The sequence below is a fragment of the Petromyzon marinus genome, chromosome 17 (genome assembly GCF_048934315.1).
Source record: "Petromyzon marinus isolate PM22_M1 ecotype Great Lakes invasive population chromosome 17, UKy_Petmar_22M1.pri1.0, whole genome shotgun sequence".
NCBI classification, from domain to species: Eukaryota; Metazoa; Chordata; class Hyperoartia; order Petromyzontiformes; family Petromyzontidae; genus Petromyzon; species Petromyzon marinus.
Genome location: NC_133683.1, coordinates 8,132,590 through 8,146,822, shown reverse-complemented (window position 1 = coordinate 8,146,822; position 14,233 = coordinate 8,132,590). Strand labels below are relative to the sequence as shown.

Here is a 14,233-nt window from a genome sequence, read left to right as displayed (position 1 = left end):
CCCTTGGTCGCATGGATTTTTCTCCATGTCCTCCGGGTTTTCCCTCTGCATATAAAATCAACATGCATTTATAGGATTTGGCTGCAATAAATGTCTACGTGATAAGCCACTTCGTTGGCCTATCATTTGTAACCAGGTCACTACTGAAAGCGATGTACAGTATATAGCTCTGTGACCCTTACCTGGTAAAATAAAATTAGTTTAGTTTATTGGCTGGGTTGGTGAATGGGTAGGTGGGTTGTTGTGTGCTTGGGTTGGTGGGTTAGAGATTGAGTAGTTGTCAGGGTTGAGTGGGTTTGTTGTGAGTGGGTGGGTGAGTGGGTGGCTACGTCAGATAGTGGAGTGCCATTGTGGCGAGATGTTAACTTCCTCGTATTTTATGCAGGAGGTTGTGAGTTCAATCCCGACCCTGACGCCTGGAAATTTGGAGTGTGCATGTTGTTCTGTGGTCGCGTGACATTTAATCAGAGTTCTCCGGGTTGTCCTGCTGCATTTGGACACATGCATTTATAGAATTTAGCTTCTACGTGAAAAGCCACTTCATTGAACTGTTATTTGTGGTCACGTGGCTTCTGAAAAACATCTATTTTGCTGTGGGCCTGACCTGGCAAAATAAAAAAAAATATTTAAAATTTAGTTTAGTATGTGGATAATTGGGTGGGTGGGTGAGTGGGCAAGTGCATGGGTGAGTGCCTGGGTGGGTTTATAGGTACTGAGTGGCTGGGTGAGTCAGTGCCTGGATGCATGTGACGGTGGGTGTTTAAGTGAGTGGGTGACTGTGTGGGTTAGTGGGTGGGAGAGTCATATAGTGGGGGGCCACAGTGGCGATATGTTAACTACCTCGCCTCGTATACAGAAGGTTGTGGGTTCGATCCTGACCCTAATGCCTGTATATTTCCCTCCACATTTAGAAACATGTATTTAGAGGAGTTGGTTGCTATAAATGTATACATGATAAGCCACTTTTTTGAGCTATAATTTTTGGCGATGGTGCTTCTGAAAACAATATTTATAGCTCAGTGGGCCTTACCTGGTAAAATAAACGTGGTTGAGTTAGTGGGTGGTTGAGTTAATGGGTAGTTTAATTATTGGGTGGCTTTATTATTGTTTGGTTGAGTGATGGGTGGGTGGATGATTAGTTATGTGGGTAGTGGGTGATTTGGTGAGTCGGTGAGTGGCTGAGGGAGTTGGAGGTGGTTGGGTGAGTGTGTGGGTTATAAATGGAGTGGGTGGCAGGGTGAGTGGATGTGTAAGTGGGTGAGTGAGTAGGTGAGTGGCTGGGTAATTAGGTGAGTGGCTCGGTAAATAATTGAGCAGCTGGGCGAGTAGGTGAGTGTATGGGTGAGTGTGGGTGGGTTTGTGGTTGGGTGAATGAGTGTGTGGGAAGGAGGTTAGGTGGGTAGTGGGTGGGTTATACATTGAGTGAGTGCGTTAGTGACTGGGTGAGTGAGTGGGCAGGTGGGTGGGTGAGTGGGTGGGTTAGCGATTGAGTGGCTCGGTGAGTGAGTGCTGGGTCGGTGAGTGGGTGAGTAGGTGAGTGTGTGGGTGTTAGTTAGTGGGTGGGTGATTGATGGGGTGGGTGTGTGAGTGACGAGATGGGTGGGTTGGTGAGTGCATGAGGGAGTAAGTGGGTGGTTGGGCGAGTGCATAAGTGAGTGGGTCAGTGAGTGGGTGTGTGGGTGTGTGTAGATTAGTTTGGTATGAGATTGAGTGGGATGCTGGGTGAGTGGTTGAGAAGATAGGTGGGCAAGTTAATGAGTGAGTGGGTGAGCGGAGGGTTGAGTGACGGGTTGGGTGAGTGAGTGAATGGGTGAGTGACGGCTGGGTGGGTAATTTAACATGGGAAGTTGAGTGGGTAAGTTAGCGTGTAAGTGAGTGGATGGTTGAGTCAGACAGTGAGGCGCCAAGGTGGTGAGATGTTCACTATTTTGCCTAGTATACAGGAGGTGGTGGATTCGATCCCGACCCTGTCGCCTGTATATTTGGAGTTTGTAAGTTCTCACCCGTGGTCGCCTGGATTTTGTTCTAGATCCTCAGGGTTTTCCCTCTGCATTTAGAAGCAACATGCGTTTAGAGGATTTGGCTGCAATAAGTGTATCTGTGATAAGCCACTCGTATATCTATCATTTGTAGCCAGGTCTATTCTGAAAAGGATCTATATAGCTCAATGGGCCTTGCCTGGTGAAATAAAAAGTAAATTTCGGTTTAAAGCTTTCATGACTGCAAGGATTCATCTTCTTGGTTCTTTCGGTAAAGTCACGTAGAATGGGAATAAAATAATAAAATAAAATAAGACAATAAAATTCTCACGACGTTTTGGCCACAACACAAGTGGCCTTCTTCAAGTGAAGAGACAGGTCTGTCCGGAAGACAGAGCTTGAATGAACGCTGACATGCAAGGACCGCGTCTATTAAGCTGTGTGGGCGGAGTTAAAATATGAATTTGCATGTTACCAGCATCACCTCCGGAGAGGAGGAGGGAGGGGGCTGGGAACACAGGCAGAGAGGAAACAAGAAAAGGGGCAAGTGCAACAGCCAAGGTGCGCTGTTGTGTCCTGAGTTGCCTTATGACTATGCTGTAAACTGGACTACTATATAATACAATATTATACCTTCCAATCTAAACTACATGGTATAACATCATATCATAGACAAATTCCACTTTTGAATTATACAATGCGTTACTTTACACTACCCTATACTTTAGATTATAAACTATTAGACTTGTGATATTACACTATGTCTTATTCTATGAACCCAACTATATACCACACTGATGTATATTCATTATGCAATTACGATGCTATATATTGCCTTATGAGTTATGTTAAACTTTACAATGTTATACTATTAATTATTATACTACATGTTGTAAACCATACCATTGACCGTGGTGTGAGAAGTATTAAGAGGCAGTGCCAGCGAAAGGGCTGCGGTCTGAAAATCACCATAAAATACAATCAATTAAGAACCGAAATGGTTTAAAACATCTTTCCAATGGTTACTAAGCCAGAATCCATCTTCTAGGTTGAAATTGTCTCCGTGCTTGTATATGTGGATGGCATGAACGAATCTCTCATGGTAGCCGGTTGGCTTGCAAAGAACCTCCGTCTTGGAGAAGTCAATGTCATGTTAGCCCACTGAATTATAACAGTGATCTGCCACGGCAGAGGAGTTCGTCCTACCGTGTTTCAAGTCTGCTTTATGTTCGCGGATGGGGCCCGATATATGTCGTATGGTTTCTCCAATGTAGCTGCTACCACAGTTGCACTTTAGTTTGTAAACGCCCGGGTACTGTATGTCTGGAACCACATCCTTTACAGATGGAACCAGATCACGGATTTTTTTGTTCTGTGTTGAATCGGACCTGGATCTTGTGTTTATTCAGGATTTTGGAGATATTTTTGTGACCCCCGCAATGTACAGTGAGGGAAAAAACTATTTGATCCTCTGCTGATTTTGTACGTTTGCCCACTGACAAAGAAATGATCAGTCTATAATTTTAATGGTCGCTTTATTTGTGGTGAAGGTTGTTTTGAAAACGAGTTATGTAGCTCATTGGGCCTCACCTGGTAAAATAAACATAATTTAGCGTGTAGGTGAGTGAGCGGTGTGTGAGTGAGTGCATACGTGTGTAGGTGAGTGGGCGGTGGGTGAGTGAGATATTGGGTTAGATATATAGTAGTGGGTGGCTTGCTGAGTGGGTGAGTGACTCGGTGGTTAAGTTAGTGGGTGGTTGAGGTAGTGGGTGGTTTAATTAATAGGTGAATTAGTTTGTGAGTGGTTGGATTATTGGGTGGTTGACTGATGGGTGGGTGAATAATTCCGTGGTAATGGGTGAGTAGATGAGTGGGCGGGTGGTTGGGTGAGTGGGGGATTAGAAATTGAGTGGATTGCAGGGTAAGTGGATGTGTAAGTGGGGTGGGTAAGTAGGTGAGTGGCTGAGGGAGTGGGCAGCTGGTTGGGTGAGTGGGTGGGTTAGAAATTGAGTGGGTGGCAGGGTCAGTTGATGTGTAAGTACTGGGTGAGAAGGTGAGTGGCTCATTGAGTAAGTGAGTGGATGGGCGAGTAGGTGAGTGGATGGATGAGGGAGTGAGTGGGTGGGTGAATTAGTGGGTGGGTGAGTGGATGTTTGGGTGGGTGGATGAGTGAGTGAGTGTGTGGGTGAGTGAGTGAGTGTGTGGGTAGGTGGTTAGGTGGTTAGTGTATGGGTTAGAAGTTGAGTGGGTTAGTACCTGAGTGAGTGAGTCGGCGGGTGGGTTGGTGAGTTCGTTGTTGGATGAGTGGGTGAGTATTAGTGGGTAGGTATGTAGGTGAGTGATTGACTGTGTGGGTGGGTGAGTGAGTGAAGAGATGGGTAGGTGGGTTGGTTGGTGGGTGCGTGAGTGCATAAATGGGTAGGTGAGTGAGTTAGTGGGTATGAGATTGCGTGGGTGGCTGGGTGAGTGGTTGATAATTAATTTTGATGAGTTAGTGGGTGGGTGAGTCGGTGCGTGGTGGGTGAGTGAGGGGGTGGTTGAGTGAATCGGGGAGTGACTGGTGGGTGAGTAAGTTAATTTGGGAGGTTGAGTGGGTGAGTTAGTGTGTAATTGGGTGAGTGGGTCAGAGAGAGGGGTGTTACTATGGTGAGATATTAACTACCTCACTGAGTATACAGGAAATCGTGTATTCGATTCTGACCCGGCTGCCTGTATATTATGAGGTTTAATGTTTTGCCTGTGGCCTCGTGGATTTTTCTCCGGGTCCTCCAGATTTATCCCTCCGCATTTAGAGTCAAGATTTGTTTAGAAGATTTGGCTGCACTAAATGTCAGCGTGATCAGCCACTTCGTTCACGTATCAGTTGTAACCAGATCACTTCTAAAATGTTTTATATAGCTCTGTGGGGCTTACCTGGTAAAATACAAAATAGTTTAGTTGTAGTTTATTGGATGGGTGATTGGGTAGGTGGGTAGTTCGGTGCGTGGGTGGGTTAGAGGTTGAGAAGGTGGCAGGATGAGTGGGTGGGTGAGTAGATAAGTGGCTGGTGAGCAGGTGGGTGGGTGAGTGCATGAGTTATAGATTAAGTGGGTGGATGGGTCAGTGTGTGATTTGGGGCATGAATAGGTGAGTGGGTGGGTTAGTGGAGTGTTGAGTGAGTGGGTCGTTGAGTTAGTGAGTGGGGGGTATGCAGGTGGGTTCGTAGGTAAGTGGTTAAGTGAGTGGCTGGGTGTGTTGATGAGTGAGTGGGTTTGGCGATTGAGTGGGTGCCAGGGTGATTGGGTTCATGAGTGCTTGGCTGGGTGTTTGAGTGGGTGGGTGGGAGGCTGAGTCAGAGTGGAGCGCCAGGGTAGCAGAATGTTAACTCCCTCGCCATTTGTATAGGACATCGTGGGTTCGATCCCGATCGTGACGCCTGTATATTTGGAGTTTGCATGTTCTCCCTGTGGTTGCATGGATTTTTCTCTGGGACCTCCGAGTTTTTCATGCATATTTAGAAATATACATTTAGAGGCTTTGGCTGCTATAAATGTCCACGTGATAAGCCACTTCTTTGAGCTATCATTTGTTTGCCACGTCGTTTCCGACAAGGATCTGTATAGCTCAGTGGGCCTTACCTGGTGAATTTTAAATAATTCAATTGTAGTTGAACTATTTTAAGTGAATAGGTGGATGAGTGGGTTGGTGGGTTGGTGAGTGGCTGGTTTAGTAAGTGAGAGGTTGGATGAGTGGGTGGGTGGTTGAGTTGTTGGTTTAGAAATTTAGTACATGGCATGGTGAGTGAGTGGGTGGGTGGTTGAGTTGTTGGTTTAGAGATTCAGTACGTGGCAGGGTGAGTGAGTGGGTGGGTGGCTTTACGAGTGGGTGGGTGGGTGGATAAGTCAGAGAATGGGGCGCCATGGTGGCTAGGAGATGTTAACTACCTCGCCTGGTATATTGAACTTCGTAGGTTCGATCCCGACCTTGACGCCTGCTGTATATTTGAAGTTTGCATGTTTTCCCCGTGGTCGTGCAGGTTTTTCTCCAGTTTCTCCAGTTTTACCCTGCACATTTAGAAACATGAGTATTTTGAGCATTTGGCTGCTATAAATTTCCATGTGATAAGCCACTTCGTTAGGCTATCATTTGTGGCCAGGTCGGTTCTGAAAAATAGCTCTGGTAAAATAAAAAAATGGTTTCATTTATAGTCTACATAGGATTGACTTCCCAGGAAGTAACACTCATTGTATGAACCCCAGAAGAATATTGTTTTGAGTCACCCAAACCAGAATGTGAACTGATTTATTCGTATTTTCAAGCGAGGTTCTCGGCCACAGACCACCTGGACAAATATGATGTAGTTTAGTTTGCATATGAATTATTACTTGGGGTTTGTTGACATGATAAAGTTAATGTTTTCTTTGACAGGTCTATTGTGTTGTACACTCTGACAGGGGCTCAGCCTTGTTGGGGCAGCATCTGGCTGAAATGCACCTTCACAACAGGAAGATTGGAGAGAGGCTTCACAAGGAAGAGAAAACTATCGGTATTGAATCATGAAAATGTAAAACATGTGTAAAACTAGGCCCACCGATCCAACCCTAGCATCATGTCAACTATGTATTATGTTGACATTCCTTCGCACTGAGAGTAGGCATGCTAATCAGATCTAATGAATATGTGTAAACAGGCGATGTGTGTGTAAACAAACACACATTTCATACAGCTGTTTATTAATCGTAAAAATCAAGCGATTGAGCTAGTGAATGAGATAGACACATGCTGTCATTATTTCATACATGAACACAACCAGCCAGCCAGCGGTCATGATTTTCCACACCTAATCACATTCATCTCTTTGTTTTAGCTATCTTTGTGATGAAGGGAACTGTATTGTTCATGTGTGTGCAATGTACTTTTCAGAATATGAATTATGTTGGGTAATATATGAATTATGGCTATTAAAAGTATCTGTATTTAAGTCCATCAGGGCAAACTCTTCTGCAAAGGAGACTTAGAGCATTCAACATTGCGTCCCTTTATATTTTTTCTAATCGCATTATTTTTCGATTTAAAGCTTTCGTGACTGCAGGGATTCATATTCTTGGTTCTTTCGGTAAAGTCACGTGGAAGGGAAATAATAAAATAATACAAATTAAACATATAATAAAATTTTCACGACGTTTCGGCCACAACGCAAGCAGACGTCCTCTGATGAAGAAACAGAGCTGTCGGAAAGACAGCGTCTTAATGAACACTGCCCAGTGTTCATTAAGACGCTGTCTGAGGACGGCTGCTTGCGTTGTGGCCGAAACGTCGTGAAAATTTTATTATATGTTTTATTTGTATTATTTCCCTTCTACGTGACTTTGCCGAAAGAACCAAGAATATAATCGCAATATGTTCAGGAGAAAAATGTCAAGGTCTGCTAGCCAAAAGAAGGCTTTAGGAGAGAGTTCATGTAGTTTTGCTATTCATTCATTAAAGGGCAATAGAGTAAATGCTAAAATAAATGTTTCCAGCTATTTTTTTTATATACGCTAGATTTACAAGTCTATAATGTACAGAAAATACCATGGTTGGCCAGACCATCGCTCGGCATCTGCATGTGGCTCCTGGGCAGTTCAAGTGTGGCTCTGCAGAGGCGCTGCTAATTTGTAACTCTTCAATTTAACTTTATATGAAGTGAGAACAATCTGGTATCGGAGGCAGGCCATGAGTACTCCCAGGGCACTGAGATTTCTAAACTCAAAATTCCACAGCCAGTCGACACGAATCAACTTCTGTATGGCTAATCTTTATCTCTTGTGGCTCCCGCGGCCATCTGAAGATTATGGTATGCTGCTGGTAGGGTCAGGAAAGTTGGTCACCCTTGGTATATGTATATGCGTTGATGATTTTGTGCAATGTTCAGCTGCTCCGTTAAGACAGGGGTCCCAGTCAGTTTGAGACTGCTAAATTAAGGTTCTCATGTGCTTTACAGATTTTGATAAAAAAATTTCAGTCTTGAATTTCTCCCAACAGGTATGGACCCTGGGTAGGAGGATGTAGAGTATGTGGATTCATACGGCTCTATGCTGTGGTTACATCCCACATGTGATCTCCGCTTTAAAGTCATGAAACTGGTTGTAGCCCATTTAAATTTTAATATACCCGTTTAACACGTAGGCTTTCGCGACCAATATCATCCATAATATCGTTTTTTTTTGGGTTAGATCGTTGAAATATAAATGTGTCGTTAAACCCGCCACCACCAACACAGCCAATTCGTAAGGTTTGTCACATAAACATAACATTCCAATTCGTGAAGGGCTCACAAGTGACGTCATCACATCTATCCCTCCAAGGAATGAAACAGGAGGATTTCTCTACGAAATTGGCAGTCCACCTAATGATGATAGTTGTAATTACTGGCGAAACGTCATACTCAGATTGTAAATGTTGTGGATTTTCTCTCCAACACTTCGGTTTGCTGTACTAGTAGCGGATTGGCATGTTCCGTTTACGTGACAACCTTACTAATTGGCTGTTAGGTGGTGGTAGGTTTAACGGCTCATTTATTTTTATGCGATCTAACCCAGAAAAAACTATATTATAGATTTAATATACCCTTTTGTTGAAGGACAGCCTGGGTGACCAAAGTTTTATAGGAACGGCAATAATGTTTACTTGATTATATTAGTTTTATCATGGAGCGGTGAAATCAGCTGTTGTTCAGATGTCAGTCTAATTAGTATTACATCGTAGAAATATGAGAGTCCTTTGTGTAATAGTCTATTAACCACTGATGATGGTAACATTGGTTTAAGGTTACATTTTAAGAAGAACTAGATTGGCGTACATTTTATCTTGTGTAAGTACACAAATTTATAAAACAATATATTTGATTAAAAAATGCATATATTTTCTTCCATTGCACACAGTTGTACCATTGATAACAGGGCACACAGTTACAACTGACATCACCAGATGTCACTGAAGTTCCCTCAGAGATCGATCTTGCATAACCAGTGTTCACGTAATCAGTTATGTTTTCGCTAATTACCAATTACACTCAGCCGGGTTTGACAGACTTGTATGAATGTATGTTGAACTTCCTTTCCACCGTACATAGCCAACCGTGCTAAATGGAGGTGTGGGAATTAAGCGCAGAACCTATCGTTAGGATCAATGCTGTTGTAATTTTTTATGAGGATATCAATTGGTGGCTGAAATGAGATGTTCAAAGACTACAGCATGATAATCGGTACATAACATGAGTGTCGAATTATGTCTTAAGAATTACCCAGCCATTTGTATGTAAAATTCAACGTTTCTGGGTGACATCTTAAGTCCGTGTTCTTCATTGCAAGGCCCGTGGGCCGGTGGCAGTCCCTGGTGTCCTTTTTACTACGACCCCTGACGTGCAGTCCCCGACAATACACACAAGTGAAAACACCCCATCATGCTGTCAAACCCCCCAATGGTTTCAAATGTGAGATGGCTCTTTCACTGATAATGTCTTATTCGCGAAAGTGCCCCCCCTCCGAAAATCAGTGAATATCACTGTTTTAGGTCAAGGATTGGCCAAATAAAGTAGGTATTATTTGCTTATGTTTTTAAATGTCCGTAATAAAACTATATTTATGCCACCAGCTGAATGAGTGGCAGGAGGACTGGGTGACGTTCTTCTCACGGCAGCAACTGCAGCTTCAGCTGGACATGATAGAGAAGGACTACGGTGAACGGGAAACCCGCGAGCTCTGGTCTCGGCTTCAGGTTCGTAAGCTGTTTCACTCTCGCCCTTAATCCTTTCCCGTTCCGAGACGACTGCTCATTTCAGGATGGGTCTCGTTCACCACCGAATCTCGGAACGCGCAAGCGGTTCAGCGGTAATTTTATTTAGAGAGGCATAGCGCCGTTGTTTTTAAAGACATTGTACTCGCCGCAGAGCACCGTAGCGACAGGACAGCACTCTATTATAGCTGGTACCAAACTGTGCTACACACCTTCCCGCACGGCCTTGTGGGATCCTCGGTACCGATAAAGTTATTTAATATTTACTTCCTATTACGTTCCGATGACGTACACGAGATTCAGCGGTGAACGGGATGCACCCCGCAACTTGCAGTCATCTCGGAGCAGGAAAGAGTTAATACATGCAGCAGTGTAGCTCATCATGTGCACAGCCATATGGGAAACCCATTTGATAGCAGTGGGTTTTCGAGGTGACTTTAAAGTTAAAGTGGTGTTTCACACGCAGGCTTTCGCGACCAATATTATTCATGATAAAGTTTTTTTTGGCTGAGATCGCGTAAGTGTAAATGCGTCGTACACCCACATCCACCCAACACAGCCCATTAGTAATGTTTCTGACATGAACAGAACGTGCCATTTATGTTATTGCTCGGCACTCTGGTGTGTTAGAGAGGAAACGCAGAACATTTTCAAACTAGTACGACCTTTCGCTGGTGATTACAACCAGCATCATCAAGCAATTGCCAGAAGCGTTCTGACTTCTGGCAATTGCCTAATGGCAATTGGAGTGGGTGTACGACGCATGTAAATTTATGCGATCTAACTCGAAAAAAACGGTATCATGAATAAAGTGGTGTTGTTTTTTGCGTGGTGTGCAGCTTCGGTTGGGGGAATTTTTCCGGGACGTAGAGGTGGTTCCGGCACTGCTCCACGGTGACCTATGGACTGGGAACGCTGCAGAGATAAATGAAGGGCCCGTCATCTTTGACCCAGCCTCCTTCTATGGGCACTCGGAGTACGAGCTTGCCATCGCTGGGTAAGAAAAAACTACAAACAACCAAAACAATAGCAGCAACTGCCGTTCACTGCCCTGTCTGTGGCATGCAAGGTTCATTCGTATAACCTCAGTGTGGCAAGGGCTGGCTCATTAAATAAATAACAGAGACCAGGTAGAGTTGTGGTTGAGATGTCTACATGCTGAGGTCTCCACCCTCTCTATTTGCTAACTTACAAAGACTCATCCTTCCTTGCTAAGGCTTTTTGGGCAAATCCTGTTAAAGCTGATACGGTGCACAAAACAATAGTGGAACGATAAAACTCTTACTTATCCACGGCACTTGAGGATGCTTGAATGTTCCAGAAACACAGTTTGTCGAACAAGGAACCCCTGTTTCAGAGACAAGTTGCCACTGATGTGCTTTACCAGAAATCCAAGCTGAAGATAATTCATTACACGTCAAATGGAATTCAAACCCTCAGAGCTGGGATATGCTTCAGTGAACAAAAACACATTTGACATTATGTTTACTGAGCAGCCATTGGTGACCAAGTTGAGACCACAGCATTCCTGCCCTCAATTCGCAGGAACGTTTGTTGATAGATGGCTCACTGAATTTTGAACGGAGGACCTCAATAGCATTGGCTCGGTGCTCTGACATTGAAATTAACCTCGAGCCACTCAATTTCCTGCATTACGTTGAATTTGTGAAAATGTTGTTCATTGTTATGTTGTTCGTGCTGGAACAGCAGCATTGTAAGATTTTGAATGTTTGGTGTTGTTTGGGTACAGGATGTTCCAGGAGCTTTAGCTCCACGCTTCACTCATCCTACCACGCTCTCATCCCAAAGTCACAAGGCTTTGGCAAGAGCCAAAAGCTCTAGCAACTCTTCCACTACCTGAACCACTGGAATCACTTTGGGACAGGTTGCCGAGGGTCATCCATCTCCACCATGCGCAGTCTCCTTAAGTGAATGAACGGTGCAGGATTCGTGGGCTATGGTGTATGACTATAAAAATTCTTATTGGCCATGATATACATGATATACATTGTTGAATAAAGGCCTTCCCTAAGCCACCACTAAATCTCACGAAACTAGTCCATTTAAATGCTGTGCAATGCCCTAGGCATTCCACGTGAGTGTGACCGGTGGTCCCTTTGTTCCGCATCCTGGCCGTGATCTCCACGCGAAAACTGGGTCAGTTAATGTCCGAATCAGAATCTTTAATTAGGCTGGACGAATCTGATGAGCTATGAAGCTCTTTTTTCACAGATGTCCAGTCGGGGCGAGTCAGAAAGTTACAACAACAAACAACAATACAAACAGATGGGAGGGCAAAGTAAAGGAACGCGAAGCAAATTTTGACTTAACTTTCGTGACTGCAGGAATTTATATTCTTGGTTCTTTCGGTAAAGTCACGTAAATAGAAAACAAAAAACAATAAAATAAAGACCGCTTGTCTTGCGATTGAAACGTCATGGGTTTTTTGCTTTTATTATTTTTAATTAATTTTTAATTTGTTATTTTTTAAATTTATTTTTTTTATTTAATTTGAATTTTATTTCTTGTTTTCTATTTACGTGACTTTACCGAAAGAACCAAGAATATGAACGCTAAGCAAGTCATGAAATAAAAATATATAAGAGTTCAAATTGCATTAGTGCATCAATTCCTGCCAAATTTTTTTTATCACCAAATGCCATTTTGGGCAAGGCAGCATAACAAAAACAATCCCAGATGTTTGGCTAGTACCAGTTACATTGTATGTGTTTGTTGTTGTTTTGCTATGGGAGTAAACCCTTGCAGAGAAAGGGACCAGAATTAGGAAAGTGAAACCAGGCACTCCTTCAGAAGATGCCATGCACGGGCGTGACCACTGCACCACCCTGACGCCCAAACAAATGTATTTCAAATAATCTACAATACTGGCAAATAAACCCTATTAGTATCAACCGAATGTCTGGACAATCTGACCCCCTCTACACAAGTAACAGTTGAGAGTCAACGCTGTGATGTTGTGCGATTGGTGCAAGCGGGGTGAGGTCAAGGTCGATGACTGCTTCCAGCGGTGTCAAGATGAGCATTTTGAAGAGGCTCGCGAAGGATGATACTTTGCAGTTGGGTGCAGTCTCCCTCCATTAACAACAGAGGGCAGAGGAGCGACGCTCACAACAATTGACTGAGCACTGGGCGTATACAACGCATGAAGTCGGCAGCAAGTTTATCTCAGGGAGTTGACCCGCACACGACAACTGGGTCTGTCCCGCGTGTTCACGCTATAACGCGGTTGCCTTCATTTAGGGAACGCGCACCGCCATAAGGCGACTTGTGAGCGGTCGACGCCGAACTACTTTCTTGAGCTGCGCGGTTGAGCGAGACGAGACGGTAACGCGGCGGCGTCCCCTCAAGTTGTTTGTAACCCAATTCTGACTGCGCTTGGACATTCATTACGGGGGAAATAGTTTTCGCTTAACGCGGCACTTTTCAGGAATGCATCTACTGCGTTAAACGAGGCTCGCCGTACAGGTGCTGTGCACACTGTACTCGGAATCAAAATCCGAAGCGCTATCAAGCTCTCACTCACAGGTGTCCAGTAAGAGGCGGTGGGGGGGTCACCAAGTGACACGCAGCTTGACCGTGGAGTAGACCGCGAGGACGCCAACGTCGCCTAGGCAACGCCTCCCCCCCACTCTGGCTCTGCCTGCCTCGCTCTGTGCACGTGAGGTGCCAACCACGTGACGCGGGCCACTGCGCGCGTTGCGTCACCGCTCACCGTGGGGGGCCCCTCCACTACGTCCACATCGTACAGTCGCACATTCATTAATAGTCACACTCTTAATCATGTTTATGGTCATCGTTATTAAAGGTGAGTTTAATAATAATACCACTACTACACAATGTGTGCATTAATATATACGGCATGAATAAAACGCACCTGTAAATATCCTAAGTAAGTTTGACCTGACATTATTGCACAACAATTGCCCAGCCACCGTGGGATGTTTATCCTCCAATGTGTATCTGGCTCTGACCTGACTTATATAAAAGTGCAGCTCTGCAATTGCTTGGTCACACCACCGCTGGTGAAAAGACTTTCATGAGAGCGAACTCTTTACGAGTTTTTGGTCTACTTTTCCATATAACAATAGGTTTTACCCTTTCTGGCAATACAACAGGTGTCAAGATGTTAAAACACCAAACAGAATCCTCATTCAAGGAATCCTGTCTGCATTAACCACACGTACTTGTGGTGAACATGCAAACATGCTCTGATAATATATGCATTGTCTTTGAAACTGATTAGTCCACACCAGGAAGGTCCCATATTCTACTTTTCCACGTTGACCAGATGTGTTGGAAGAGCCGGCTGAAAGCCACACTTTGCTGCATCACACGTGACTTGCCGATCAGCTAACTGTGGTGTACCCATTTAGCGACCTCCGGTCTGTGAGTTCAGTTTACTAACCATTAACAGCATGGCAGCTTTCTAATTGGCTTGTGTGACAATTCACCCATGTCATTATCTCTTGCACAGCCTG

General features: G+C 44.3%; 1 protein-coding gene across 1 annotated transcript in view; it reads left to right on the top strand.

Annotated features, from left to right (window-relative positions):
• Nucleotides 1–13,644, top strand: part of LOC142924851 (fructosamine-3-kinase-like) — a 35,519-nt gene extending 21,875 nt beyond the window's left edge. The window contains exons 3-6 of the mRNA XM_076067745.1: nt 6,413–6,504; nt 9,594–9,716; nt 10,574–10,731; nt 11,485–13,644. Of these exons, the coding sequence (XP_075923860.1) occupies nt 6,413–6,504; nt 9,594–9,716; nt 10,574–10,731; nt 11,485–11,503 (392 nt within the window). The 3' untranslated portion in view covers nt 11,504–13,644. The remainder of the gene's footprint in view (nt 1–6,412; nt 6,505–9,593; nt 9,717–10,573; nt 10,732–11,484) is intronic.
• The last annotated feature ends 589 nt before the right edge of the window (nt 13,645–14,233 follow it).